This window comes from Neolamprologus brichardi, chromosome 3 (genome assembly GCF_056152115.1).
Source record: "Neolamprologus brichardi isolate AB-2024 chromosome 3, ASM5615211v1, whole genome shotgun sequence".
In the NCBI taxonomy this organism is placed as follows: Eukaryota; Metazoa; Chordata; class Actinopteri; order Cichliformes; family Cichlidae; genus Neolamprologus; species Neolamprologus brichardi.
In genome coordinates, this window is record NC_142106.1 from 35328027 (window position 1) to 35342047 (window position 14021).

The 14021-nt window shown below is 37.1% G+C and overlaps 2 protein-coding genes across 2 annotated transcripts; both read left to right on the forward strand.

The window, feature by feature from the left end:
• The first annotated feature begins 4389 nt into the window (after nucleotides 1-4389).
• LOC118454985 (C-type mannose receptor 2-like) lies at nucleotides 4390-7451 on the forward strand. Its single transcript, XM_087839338.1, has 4 exons — nucleotides 4390-4420; nucleotides 5012-5386; nucleotides 5552-5908; nucleotides 7105-7451. Exons 1-4 carry the CDS (start codon nucleotides 4390-4392, stop codon nucleotides 7449-7451), a joined length of 1110 nt encoding a protein of 369 aa, XP_087695464.1.
• A 3465-nt stretch (nucleotides 7452-10916) lies between these two features.
• LOC118453503 (C-type mannose receptor 2-like) lies at nucleotides 10917-13717 on the forward strand. Its single transcript, XM_087837071.1, has 4 exons — nucleotides 10917-10950; nucleotides 11271-11639; nucleotides 11805-12161; nucleotides 13371-13717. Exons 1-4 carry the CDS (start codon nucleotides 10917-10919, stop codon nucleotides 13715-13717), a joined length of 1107 nt encoding a protein of 368 aa, XP_087693197.1.
• The last annotated feature ends 304 nt before the right edge of the window (nucleotides 13718-14021 follow it).

A 14021-nucleotide genomic window follows, 5' to 3' on the forward strand; every position in this document is an offset into this window, starting at 1 on the left:
CACGTGTGCGAGCCCGCTGGTGCTTCCTGGAGGGGCTGCAGACTCCTGCTGAACTCTCCCACCCTCTGTCATCCCTGCTTCCTGCTCCCTGATGAGTTGTGGCTAGCTGGCCTTATTGTCCACGCTCGACAGACAAACATTGGAAGCTTGAAGGGACTTTCCAACCTTCAACCCCCTCCTCCCCTACGACATGCAGCTTTTTCCCTTCATTCATACCTTTGCAGGGTTCTCCTTCTCATATGACTTCATCTGAAGGCTGTCAGATAAGAGGATGGAACAAATCTGAGGAAGTGAATATGAAATGGGAAATATGTGAAGATTATTTCATGAAGTGAGCATTACTGCATACATTATAGTGACTTGACAGTTTGAACATTTCAGGAAGCTACCGCAGTTATGAGTATGATGCTGCCCTAATTTGGAGAAGCATTTCCTTCCCCGAGGAACATAAAGCGCAAACCAACTACGATTGACACCCAAGGTTTCTACTGCGTTTGGAAAGAAATTTACTCCTGCAAGCAGTAGATAGAAATAGATAGAATCAGAACACGTCATTAATCCCTGAGCAAATTATGTGATCACAATTGTTCCAAGACAGAAAAGTAACTAACTAAACTAAATTAAATAATACAATATAGTATAAAGTTTCAAACTCTAACCATATAGTTCTACTAGATACAAAAAGCTCTCATTGTAAATACATTTAAATATATAAAAAGTATACATTTATTCAACAAAATAAAAACTTCAGCTATGACTAATTCCCAGAAATCTTGAGAAATTATAGACGTATGAGGTTGCAGGGAAAACTGATCTATCAGTGAGAGTCAGAGAGTGTTTATCATAGTCAATGTTACACAACTTGTCCTGCTATTGTGAAATACAATCCTGCAAAAGGCCTGTTGAGCACGAACTGCATATTTATTGGGAAATACATAAGCGTTAACAACAGAGACAATAAACGATGTAGAGCTCAGAAAGTGGACACTGGAGCAAAGACCATGGGAGATTAGTAGAAACTGTAACGTTTGGGTGCTATTTCTCATTTCTGTTGTAACTCCTTAGAGATTAAGTAAAACTAAAGTCTCCTGTTTGGGTTTCTATAAGGCAGTTTTTCTGACTTACACAAAATTGACAATAATTGAAGTAGCTTAAATTCTTTATTATTATTTTATTAATCTGTGATGCTTTAAATATCTTATACACATAGTTCAACCCCAGATATCAAATCACATGGCAGCAACTTAGTGCATTGACGCATGTAGACTTGATCAGAACAACCTGCTGAAGCTGAAACTGTGCATCAGAATGAGGAAGAAAGATGATTTAAGCTGCTTTGAATGGGGCGTGGTTTTGGTGCCAGACAGGTTGGTATTTCAGAAACTGCGGAGCTGCTGGGATTTTTCTAGAGAATGGTCTGAAAAAGAGAAAACATCAGGTTAGCAGCAGGGTTGTGGTGAAGAATGTGTGAAGATATGCAGAGTAGCTCTGAATGCACAACATTGCTGTCATATCAGCATGGACCAAAATCTCTGAGGAATGTTTCCAGCACCTTGTTGAATCTGTGGGCTCACGCAGGATTAACAAGGTGTAGTTATTAGAGTGTACATTGTGTTTTATAATGTTAATTTGATTGTGACATGAATTTTGTAGTTTCTGGTGTGTGTTGCTCTATAAATGTATGCTTCATAAATTGACTGATTGACTGATTATTGATCTGTATTAATCAGATAAACCAAAATATGTGTAAAACATAACATCCACCAACACTTTAAAATAAATTTGGGAAAGAACAAAAGTCCCCTTAAAGACATAATACGTATTTCTGTTCTGACAACTTCATAATAGTTTCTATTCTGGTTACATTAGGCTTTGAGCAATGTTTTTGAAGTGTCACAGGAGGAAAAGCAGAGTTATAATGTTAATGATGACTACTCAGCTGTTCCAGGAAAAGGCAACAGATATAAATATATTTTGTGACCCAGAATTTAAAGCCAGCATTAATCATTGCCATTAATAATCATAGACTGATGCATTAACACAAGAAAAGACTGATCAGGAATAATATTGGGACCAAAAACTGGATGTTTACTGGTAGAGCTGGTCAGTGACTTGAAGCCTTTTCTGAGCCCTTGATTTTTAAACTTGGCTTTACCTCCCTCTACTGTCTGCACACCTGAACACTCACAGGGCAGATACTACACTATCAAACTGGAAATATTGAATACACAAGGCACATTGTATTTTTTCCCTTTCATATTCTGCACCCTGGTCCTCGGGATCTTTACCTGAGGATTGCTCTACAAAAGGCGCAGTCTCTAATTTTCTGTCATTTTTATGAATTTTCATATTTATTTTAATCTTTATTTCTGAGAATAAACTAAAAAGATTAAACATACATTCTCATCTCTCCCTTTTACTCATATTACCACCTTTATTATATTTATAATGAGTTAATGAAAAACCCTTAATTTATTTAATTATCATCATTAAAATATCAAAATTATCACTCATTGTGTCAGCTGGCAGCCACCATCAGAGATATTTTAAAGCAAATAATATGTAAATGCTCGTGATCACATTTTTAAAAATAAACCAATAAAACAAAATATGAGCGGTCACTCAAACAAGGTCAGAATATTTTTGGGAATCAAATAAGATTCAAATATGATCCACAGCGGGATGATTTACAATGTGTTCATGTGTCCTCCTATGACTCTGGTTGCATTCAGTGTGCTGCAACCTTAAAATTAAGATAATCTATTAATTCAGATAGTCATTGAAAAACAATCATATTCTCCAACATCTGTGGGACAAAGACATTAGACTGTAAGTGAGGACATCCAATAATAACAGAAGTCGTTTTAAATGAAACATAGGTAATAAAAATAATAAAAAACTAATTATTATTATTATATTCATAATGAGGAGTCAGTTCAAAAACAATAGACAACAATATAATTATAGAGTCTTACAATTATTGGGGAAAATTATTATATTTTATATGTTTGTGAGTGAAAAAAGGGCGAGACAGAATGATGCTTTCAGTTTGTTTTTGTTGGACAGCCATCAGTGATGCTTCTGCTGATTTGGTTAGGACTGCACTATTTTAATATTTAAATCCATCCATGCTCTCCATAAAGCCTTCTCTTTGTTTGTTAGTACTTCCCGATTTACTTGAACACTTCGTCGACAGACATCAGCCAAGGATAGAACCACTAACCAGATGTAAGTTTAAAATTTGTAATTCATTACATTGAATGGAGTGTGCTTATTATTTGGTGACCAGTGGATTTCCCAGTTTAGTTTGCTTTTAGTCAAAATCTGAGTCTCCTTTTGCCTTTGTTATGTATTTTTTATGATTGCAGCCTTAATGAACAGCTTGCTTTTGTTAAGTTTAGTCTCCCAACGTCTGCATTTGGGTCCTCTCTTCAAAATGTGATCTGCGTCCCACAGAACAATTGTGGGATCCAACCCAACCTTTCTGTACAGCACTGCAAAATGATCACACAGTATCTCATCAATGACCTAAACAGAGCTGTCGCTTCAAATGATAATCAGACAAATTTAAAGTAGAGCGTCCAGACCAGACTAGGAACGGCCTTTTGGGGACTTCTGAGGTATTTAGTAATAAATGGGTCATTTTATACATACTGTCTGGTTTTTCTTGATTCCTGGGTAGCACTTAATACACTTCCAGGTTAAACTTTATACAGTATAGGCTCAACTGATGAGGGTTTCATTCATGATTAGATGTTGCTATTTCTTAAAAACCTTGTATTTGTTGGATAAATGTGATAAGCTAATGGCAAAAGCAACAACAGACTGATAAAAGCTTCATGAATTAACAATGTGCGACCAGCGTCACTGTACACAATTAGAAATATGAAGAATAAACACTATGATATTAAAGAGAAGCTAAAAATAATAAACTCTATGCATCATAATGTATTCTAAGTACCGAATGTGTTTCAGATCATTTACCAGCTGTTGTATTAGAGGTTTAATTTTCTTAACCTGAGTTTAAGGTAAGATTTTCTCAATTAGAGATGTGGTTTATCAGATTAATTCAACAGATCATTTTATTTGAATGTTAATGTTTGAAGCGCCTTGAGGCGACATTTGTTGTGATTTGGCGCTATATAAATAAAATTGAATTGAATTGAATTGAATTAAAAGAACTAAAACGTGTTTTCGTACAGTTCCTCGAGAAACACATCCAAACACAGTATCAAACAAAACAGTGATTTCCAGCATTTTAAGTGCAAGTTCTATATGAATGTCATTTCTCTACACACACACTAAAACGACACGTTTTACATTCAAAGTGTTGTCATCTTTTTACTGTATATTAAAGAAAAGATGTTTTCATTATGTGGCAGATTAAAGATGCGGTGGAGTCGGTTTCTGCTTCTGATGGGTAAGTGGAAAGTCTCCGCACTGCTTCCTCAGTTTTATTCTGCTAACATGTTTGTATTTTTCCAGTTTACATTCTGCTCTGATGTTTGCTATTGTTATTATTTATTGCTGTAATTCTTTTCTCTCAATATTTCCACTACGTTGCTCTTTCATGATTGTCCTTTTAATGATCTTTGGTGTGTTTTTTCACTCCTATTATTCATTTTCTGTAGTATCTGGTTAATTTTGCCTGTTGTAGATTTCACTCCTCTCTTCCTGGTGTGTATTTTATTACAAACTTATGATTCTTTTTTTTGACAATTTTTTTTTTTATCTGTTTCTTAATTATCTTTGCTTTTCATTTGATCTCCATCAATTCAATTGTTTCTTTTTGTTATGGATAATCCTTTTTATTTCAATCTCATGTCTTTGTTTACTGTGAACATTATCTTTATTGTATCCAAACACTATAGTCTTATAGTCGCTCACATTTGTCTTTCAATGAGAAGATCACTGAGATCAGAGTCACACTTATGTTGTAGACTGTTTATCTGTGAACCAGTGAGTTTGATTTGTAAATGCAGCATTATTGCTAATATTTTACCACTTTTAGGTCAGTGTTTCGTCTCCACCTGTTACCTGTATAAGTACCACTTTATTAGAGAAAACAAAACCTGGGAAGAGGCACAGAAATACTGCAGAGAGATTTATGCAGACCTGGCCAGCGTGTTTGACATGGCAGACATGGCGAGACTGCGGGAATCCACAGAGTATGAAGGTAAAGCCTGGATTGGACTGTTCAGCAACCCAGGAAAAGAAAACAGGATGTGGCATTGGTCTCTGCCAGGGGTGAAATACACTGAACGTGAAACCAGATGGGGACCTTCTGAACCAGATGACCAAAATCTAAATGAGAACTGTGTGAAGACAAGAGGAAACTGGGCAGATGTCAAATGTGACCAAACTATGTGGTTCATCTGCTACGATGGTGAGAATATGTGGATAATAGTCTGATTTGATAATATAACTGAACTGAAAGAGAAATGGAGATAAAGCATGTTTGAGGAATCATACAAATGATGTGTCTTTCTGTATTTCTTCAAATGTTTGTGGTGATGGAAATTTTGTTTTGTTTTGATGTTTTGCTTAACAGGAAAGAAGACAGGCGGCAAATCGGTCCATTTGATTGAGAAGAAGATAACCTGGACAAAGGCTCAGAACTACTGCAGAGATCACTACACTGACCTGGCCAGTGGACTTGATCAGGTGGATGGGGAAGAATTTAAGATCCTGAAGGAGTCCAATGGCTTTCCGATGACTGTGTGGATCGGCCTGTTCAGAGACACCTGGAGGTGGTCAGATGGAAGTAATTTCTCTTTCAGGCACTGGGATATGGAGTTATTTAATGATGGACAAAACAACAGGAAATGTGCTGTGACTCTGTTAAACAGATCAGGAAAATGGAGCTCTGATGAATGCAACAACAAAAATCCTTTCTTCTGTTATGATGGTGAGTTTTTACTAAGATTAATCTGATTTATTTTTCCCTGTAATAGGAGCATCACTAGACTTAGAAGATCCAAGGAATTGTCTGTAGAGCTCTGAGACAGGCTTGTGTTGAGGTACCTCCCCAATTAGAGAGTTTGAGGTAGAAAAGCCTTAGTCAAGGAGTGATGGTCACTCTGACAGAGCTCCAGCATTGCTCTGTGGAGAGAGAATCTTCCAGAAGGACAATCATTTCTGAAGCCCTCCAACAATCAGGCCTGTTTAGTAGAGTGAGCAGACTGAAGCCACTCCTCAGTTTACCAAAATGCACCCAAGGATGCTCAGACCATCAGAAATAAAATTCTCTGGTCTGATGAAACAAAGATTGAACTCTTAACTCTGAATGCCAAGCATCACGTCCGGAGGAAACCAGGTACCACTCATCACCGGACCAATACCATCCCTACAGTGAAGCATGGTGGTGGCAGCATCATGCTCTGGGGATGTTTGTCAGCAGCAGTGACCGGGAGACAAGTCAGAGTCGAGGGAAGATGAATGCAATGTACAGAGACGTCCTTGATGATAAGCTTCTCCAGAGAGCACCGGACATTAGATTCACATTAGGTTAATTTTATACAGGACAAGCCCCCAAGCACACGGCCAAGATAAAAACAAGTGGCTGCAGGACCACTGTGAAGGTCCTCAAGTGACCAGCAAGAGCCAAAGTTTGAACTTGATTCTCTGAAGAAATCTGAAAACGGCTATGCACCATCCAACCTGATGGAGTTTCAGAGGTTGTGCAATGAATGGGAGAAACTGCCCTAAAATAGTTATGCCAAGCTTGTAGCATCATACTCGGGAAGGTTTGAAGCTTCAAGTGTTGACAAAGATGCTTCAACAAAGTGTAAATACTTACATACTGTATATGCCATATTTTTGTTTTTGACTTGCAGGAATTTCAACAATCTTTTCCCCGCTTTTTCATTTTGGGGTATCGTGTGCAGAACTTTGAAGTGAACAAGAAATTTAATCTATTTTGGAATAAGACTGTAACAGGACAAAATGTGGAACTGTGAATACTTTCCAAATGCACTGTACACAATTAAAATAATTAAGTATACAGCTAAAGGAAGTGAAAAACTACAAGGTATGTATTCAAGGTAAAGTGGAACATAAGCTGCTGTTAACTAGACTTAACTGAAGTTTGATGGTTTCTGACAGATAAATTGATTCTGATCAATGAAAACAAGACCTGGAAGGAAGCCTTGGATTACTGCAGACTGCACCACACTGACCTGGTCTCCATCACTAACCCTCACCAACAGAGAGTGGTTGAGAGGAGAGCCAAGAATGCCAGCAGTCCCTACGTATGGGTGGGACTGCGCTACACCTGCGTGCTGGATCTGTGGTTCTGGATCAGTGACAAACTAGTCTGCTACGAGAACTGGGCTGATAATGGAAAGATTGAGGAGTGTGGTAGGTGTGCAGCTATGGAAAGAGGAGGACGGTATCAGTGGGTCAGTCAAAGAGAACATGAGAAATATAATTTTATTTGTTCTAAACAATAAGTTTTAAACCTCTCTGACTCACTGCAGGTTAATTACTGCAGCAGAAATAATTTGCTTTTATGATTTTTATCAAGCACTTAATGTAGAAAGATGAAAAAACAATAATAATATTGCAGTGAGTCACCTCTGTGTTTTATATTAAGAACCAAAATATGGATTAAGGGAGAAGAGACTGTATCCAACATTAAAAAAGCTATATAAAAAGGGTGATTACAGTTTTTGTTTTAGGGTCTCGTGTGTGTTATTCACACAGAAAATCACAGCATGTTGTGTTAGCATATTAGCAATGAAAGCAGAGAGGAGGAACTGACATCATGTCCAGTTTCAACCAAGACAATTAATATCTATGATAAATGTTTAATCTGCTGTTTCGTCGACACACCTTCATACCTTCATTTTTTATTATTTTTTTATACTGCTGTAGATATTAAAAGTAACCACCCAGCACATTACACACAAGCCTGTTGATTCAGCTGATTTTTAAAAAATATATATTCACTATACTGTTTAATTTAAGTTATTTGAAATTGTGTTTGTACAATGATTAGAAGCCACTTTTTGGTCCTCAAAGCCATGTTATAATCATTTGTTTAAGGTAAACCTCAGTCTTAACCATCTGCAGCAGTAATATTGATCCATATAACACTGATGATACTTTTACTTTTAACCATTTTATGCATACCTCGCCAATAATAAAGTTTTATGTGTATTCAGCTGTTTTCATTGTGTTTTATTGCTTCTATAGGAATGGTTATTAAAATAAATCCTCCAACATGTGTCATTGTCAGCTATTAGTAAATATTTAACTACACATGTAATACAGTTTTATTATTCTTTAACCCTGGAAGGAGTTCGTCAGTACACTGTGTTTTCATGCGGTCCAGTTTGTCTCGTTAAAGAGTGCAGGAAGAGTTTTTTCCTTGCTGAAAAGTTACGTCACACCCCTGAAATAAAACATAATGTTCATATAAGTTGGGTAAAGAACAAAGGAATGTTTCTCAAAGAGATAATATCATTCAATTTAAATAATAGCTAAATAACTTCTATAACCGCTTGGCTACATTCAGGGCTTCAGAGCAATGTTTTTAATGCTTTTACTTGTCATGGGAGGAAAAGCAGAGCCAGACTGATGCATTCAAACAAGAAAAGATTGCTTAGGAATAACACTGTTGCCAAAAACAGGATTTTAAGGCCTTTACTGGCAGAGCTGTGGGTGAGAAAAATAAGAAACCCACCTGAAGCCTTTTCTGAGCCCTGATAAGTTTTTCACTTGGCTTTGACTCCCTCTGCTGTCTGCACAGCTCAACACTCACAGGGCTCTTACTGTTTGTTTGATTTTAACCGCAAACAGAAAGAGACTATTTTTAAAAATAAAATGACTGACAAAGTGCTGATAGCAATGGAGTTACATGAAATAAGAGAAACAACAAACTTTATGACACCCTTGATGCTAAAAAAACACTGTAGGACACTGTTAGATAACCTCCTCCCTTTATAGATGAAACCATAATTTAAAAAAATCAGGTTTTCTTTGTCTAATATTAACATTTGGTTGATGATCTGAAACATGTAACAAATATGCACAAAACTAAGAAATCAGGAAAGGAGAAAACACTTTTTAACAGCACTGTATTTCCTTCAGCAACAGTCTGAGAGAGCAGCATGCACAGCATACAGCTCCTGTGCTTATGTGAGCACATGGTTTAAAATCCAATTCACTTCACAACATGTCGTAACAAGTTACACGGTATCTTTTCCCTTTCATATACTGCACCTTGATCCTCAGGATGTTTACCTGAGGATTGCACTACAAATGGGCAGTCTGTATTTCTGTATTTCTGCCATTTTTTTAGATATTTTAGTCTGTTTTTCTGAATATAAAGCAAAAACACTAAAAATACGTTCTCTTTTATCCTTTCACTGTCTCATATTCCCACACATTACATTTATTGTCAGTTTATTATGAACCTCTAATGGTTTTTATCCTTAATTCATTCATTTAATGAAAACAATTATCACAATAAGAACATGCTTGTGATCACTTTTCAAAAAATATATATATTTGAGGTTTTTTTGCAGACGACTAGAGTTCGTGGGAAGTTTTCTGAGCGTTTGGCTCATTTGCTCACATGTTTATCTCGTAATCATTTCAGAGAAATTTGCATTAAAATTTTACATATGATCCACACTGGGAGGATTTACAACTTTACATGTACAGTGAAAAATGTGTTCATATGAAAATTAAGATAATCTCTTAATGATAGTTATTGAAAAACAGTCATATTCTCCAACGTGTGTGGGAAAGTTCAGAGACATTAGACTGTAAGTGACGACATCCAATAATTGCAAAAGTCATTTTAAATGAAAAACAAGTAATAAAAAGCAAATTATCCACAGATTCTGGTCTTATTTTATCAGCAGTGTTTCAGTGTTTACATGCAAAAGTAAGAAAATTGTAAAGTAACATTATGATAAAACACTCAGGTAAAGAACAAGCTCACAATAAAAATATACATATTTCCATCATTTCAATATTTCTGCATATAAATGATCCAAACCATCATCAGATTTTTCATTGGTGAAAGTATATGATGAGAAGTCAGTTCAAAAACAAGAGACAACAACAAAATTATACAGTTTTACAATCATTGAGGAAAAAGCTATTTTCCTGTTTCCTGTCTGCTCTTAAATAAATAACACGCAACAGAATACCGCTTTCATACGTGTAAAAACTCCCTCGTCTTGATCTTTCGGAAAGCAGCAGCAGTATTTTAATATTTAAATTCCAATCTTTGCATAATGAGCTCTCTGTGTTTGCTTTTATTTCAGTATTTATTTGAACCCTTCGAGGAAAGAGGCCAAATGAGACGAAGGCCCGAACGACTAACCAGATGTAAGTTTGAAATCTGTAATTCATTGCATGTTTTGTGTTTGTTTGTGTTTATATATATTTATATATTTTCAAAAATCAATTTCTAAGGTATGCTGCAGACTGGATTTAAAAGAAAAGCACCTTTAAACCGAAGAATCAGCCTTAATATAATATCAGTTATGTTAAGCAGAGACTCTTTCATGCATGCAGACCAGAGAAAACAGATCTGGCAGCTCCTGACCTCAACAATAAGACACCTCTGTATTAGTGCAGCATGGAGTATTTTTACAACAGTGATAACAGTGACAAAGCCTAATTCTATGTTTTGATGTATACATGAGTGATGTAAAACATTTACAATTTACATTTTCACCCTTTGGATGTTTGCTGCGTTTGTTCTTTTGTTGCCATCAGTTGAATAAACGGTTCACTTCCTGTTAAACTCTGGCTGCCTGCTCGTGTCTGCATTTGGGTGAAGCTGAACTTCCAATCTGTACACCCAGATTATAATGATGATTATAACCAGACCATCTATGAAATGAAACATGATTTCATTATCTAATGAAATATTTATTTAATCCGGCAGATTAAAGATGCGGTGGAGTCTGTTTCTGCTGATTCTGATGGGTAAGTGGAAAATCTCCCGACTTTTATTTTATTCTGATTGAGTTTCCCTATAGAGATGATATTTCTCTACCTGGTGTGTATTTTGTTGATTCCTACAAGCTCACCCTGTGTTTTTTGTAATGTCTTGTCTTCCTCCTTCTTCTGTCTTTTCTTTGTTTTTCCATTTGATTTTCATCTATTTGTCTTATCTGCACACATTTGTCTCTCATTGACAAGGTCACTGAGCTCAGAGTCACACTTGTGTTGTAGACTGTTTATCTGTGAACCAGTGAGTTTGATTTGTAAATGCAGCATTATTGCTAATATTTTACTGCTTTTAGGTCAGTGTTTCATCTCCACCTGTTACCCGTATAAGTACCACTTTATTAGAGAAGACAAAACCTGGGAAGAAGCACAGAAATACTGCAGAGAGAATTATGCAGACCTGGCCAGCGTGTTTGACATGGCAGACATGGCGAGACTGCGTGAATCCACAGAGTATGAAGGTAAAGCCTGGATTGGACTGTTCAGCAACCCAGGAAAAGAAAACAGGATGTGGCATTGGTCTCTGCCAGGGGTGAAATACACTGAACATGAAACCAGATGGGGACCTTCTCAACCAGATGATCTATATGAGAACTGTGTGAAGACAAGAGAAAACTGGACACATGCCAGATGTGACCACACTTTGTGGTTCATCTGCTACGATGGTGAGAATATGTGGATAATAGTCTGATTTGATAATATAACTGACCTGAAAGAGAAATGGAGAGAAAGCATGTTTGAGGAATCATACAAATTATGTGTCTTTCTGTATTTCTTCAAATGTTTGTGGTGATGGAAATTTTTTTTTGTTTTGATGTTTTGCTTAACAGGAAAGAAGAGAGACGGTAAATCGATCCATTTGATTGAGAAGAAGATAACCTGGACACAGGCTCAGAACTACTGCAGAGATCACTGCACTGACCTGGCCAGTGGACTCGATCAGGTGGATGGGGAAGAATTTAAGATCCTGAAGGAGTCTCAGAGCTCTCCGATGACTGTGTGGATCGGCCTGTTCAGAGACACCTGGAGGTGGTCAGATGGAAGTAATTTCTCTTTCAGGCACTGGGATATGGAGTTATTTAATGATGGACAAAACAACAAGAAATGTGCTGTGACTCTGTTAAACAGATCAGGAAAATGGAGCTCTGATGAATGCAACAACAAAAATCCTTTCTTCTGTTATGATGGTGAGTTTTTACTAAGATTAATCTGATTTATTTTTCCCTGTAATAGGAGCATCAGTAGGCTTAGAAGATCCAAGGAATTGTCTGTAGAGCTCTGAGACAGGCTTGTGTTGAGGCACCTCGCCAATTAGAGAGTTTGAGGTAGAAAAGCCTTAGTCAAGGAGTGATGGTCACTCTGACAGAGCTCCAGCATTGCTCTGTGGAGAGAGAATCTTCCAGAAGGACAAGCATTTCTGAAGCCCTCCAACAATCAGGCCTGTTTAGTAGAGTGAGCAGACTGAAGCCACTCCTCAGTTTACCAAAATGCACCCAAGGATGCTCAGACCATCAGAAATAAAATTCTCTGGTCTGATGAAACAAAGATTGAACTCTTAACTCTGAATGCCAAGCATCACGTCCGGAGGAAACCAGGTACCACTCATCACCGGACCAATACCATCCCTACAGTGAAGCATGGTGGTGGCAGCATCATGCTCTGGGGATGTTTGTCAGCAGCAGTGACCGGGAGACAAGTCAGAGTCGAGGGAAAGATGAATGCAATGTACAGAGACGTCCTTGATGATAAGCTTCTCCAGAGAGCACCGGACATTAGATTCACATTAGGTTAATTTTATACAGGACAAGCCCCCAAGCACACGGCCAAGATAAAAACAAGTGGCTGCAGAACCACTGTGAAGGTCCTCAAGTGACCAGCAAGAGCCAAAGTTTGAACCTGATTCTCTGAAGAAATCTGAAAATAGCTGTGCACCATCCAACCTGGAGCTTCAGAGGTTGTGCAATGAATGGGAGAAACTGCCCTAAAATAGTTATGCCAAGCTTGTAGCATCATACTGAGGAAGCCTTGAAGCTTCAAGTGTTGACAAAGATGCTTCAACAAAGTGTAAATACTTACATACTGTATATGCCATATTTTTGTTTTTGATTTGCAGAAATTTCAACAATCTTTTCCCCACTTTTTCATTTTGGGGTATCGTGTGCAGAACTTTGAAGTGAACAAGAAATTTAATCTATTTTGGAATAAGACTGTAACAGGACAAAATGTGGAACTGTGAATACTTTCCAAATGCACTGTATACACTTAAAATAATTAAGTATACAGCTAAAGGAAGTGAAAAACTACAATGTTTTATTGTGTACTGTCTGTATTCAAGGTAAAGTGGAACATAAGCTGCTGTTAACCAGACTTAACTGAAGTTTGATGGTTTCTGACAGATAAATTGATTCTGATCAATGAAAACAAGACCTGGGAGGAAGCCTTGGATTACTGCAGACTGCACCACACTGACCTGGTCTCCATCACTAACCCTCACCAACAGAGATGGGTGGAGAGGAGAGCCAAGAATGCCAGCAGTCCCTACGTATGGGTGGGACTGCGCTACAGCTGCGTGCTGGATCTGTGGTTCTGGATCAGTGACAAACTAGTCTGCTACGAGAACTGGGCTGATAATGGAAAGATTGAGGAGTGTGGTAGGTGTGCAGCTATGGAAAGAGGAGGACGGTATCAGTGGGTCAGTCAAAGAGAACATGAGAAATATAATTTTATTTGTTCTAAACAATAAGTTTTAAACCTCTCTGACTCACTGCAGGTTAATTATTGCAGCAGAAATAATTTGCTTTTATGATTTTTATCAAGCACTTAATGATTAAAAAATAACTATGTTGTAAGTATGATTAAAAATTATGATTTAAAACTTACCATGTTATAAACATTTTTTTCTGGATGTGATCTTTTATTCTAGAGAGAATACAGTGTTTTAAAAAAAGCTCAGTCTTAACCATCTGCAGCAGTTAAATTGATCCTTATAACAGAAGAAATACTTTTATCATTTTATCTATAACTTTCTAATAATAAAGTATTATGTG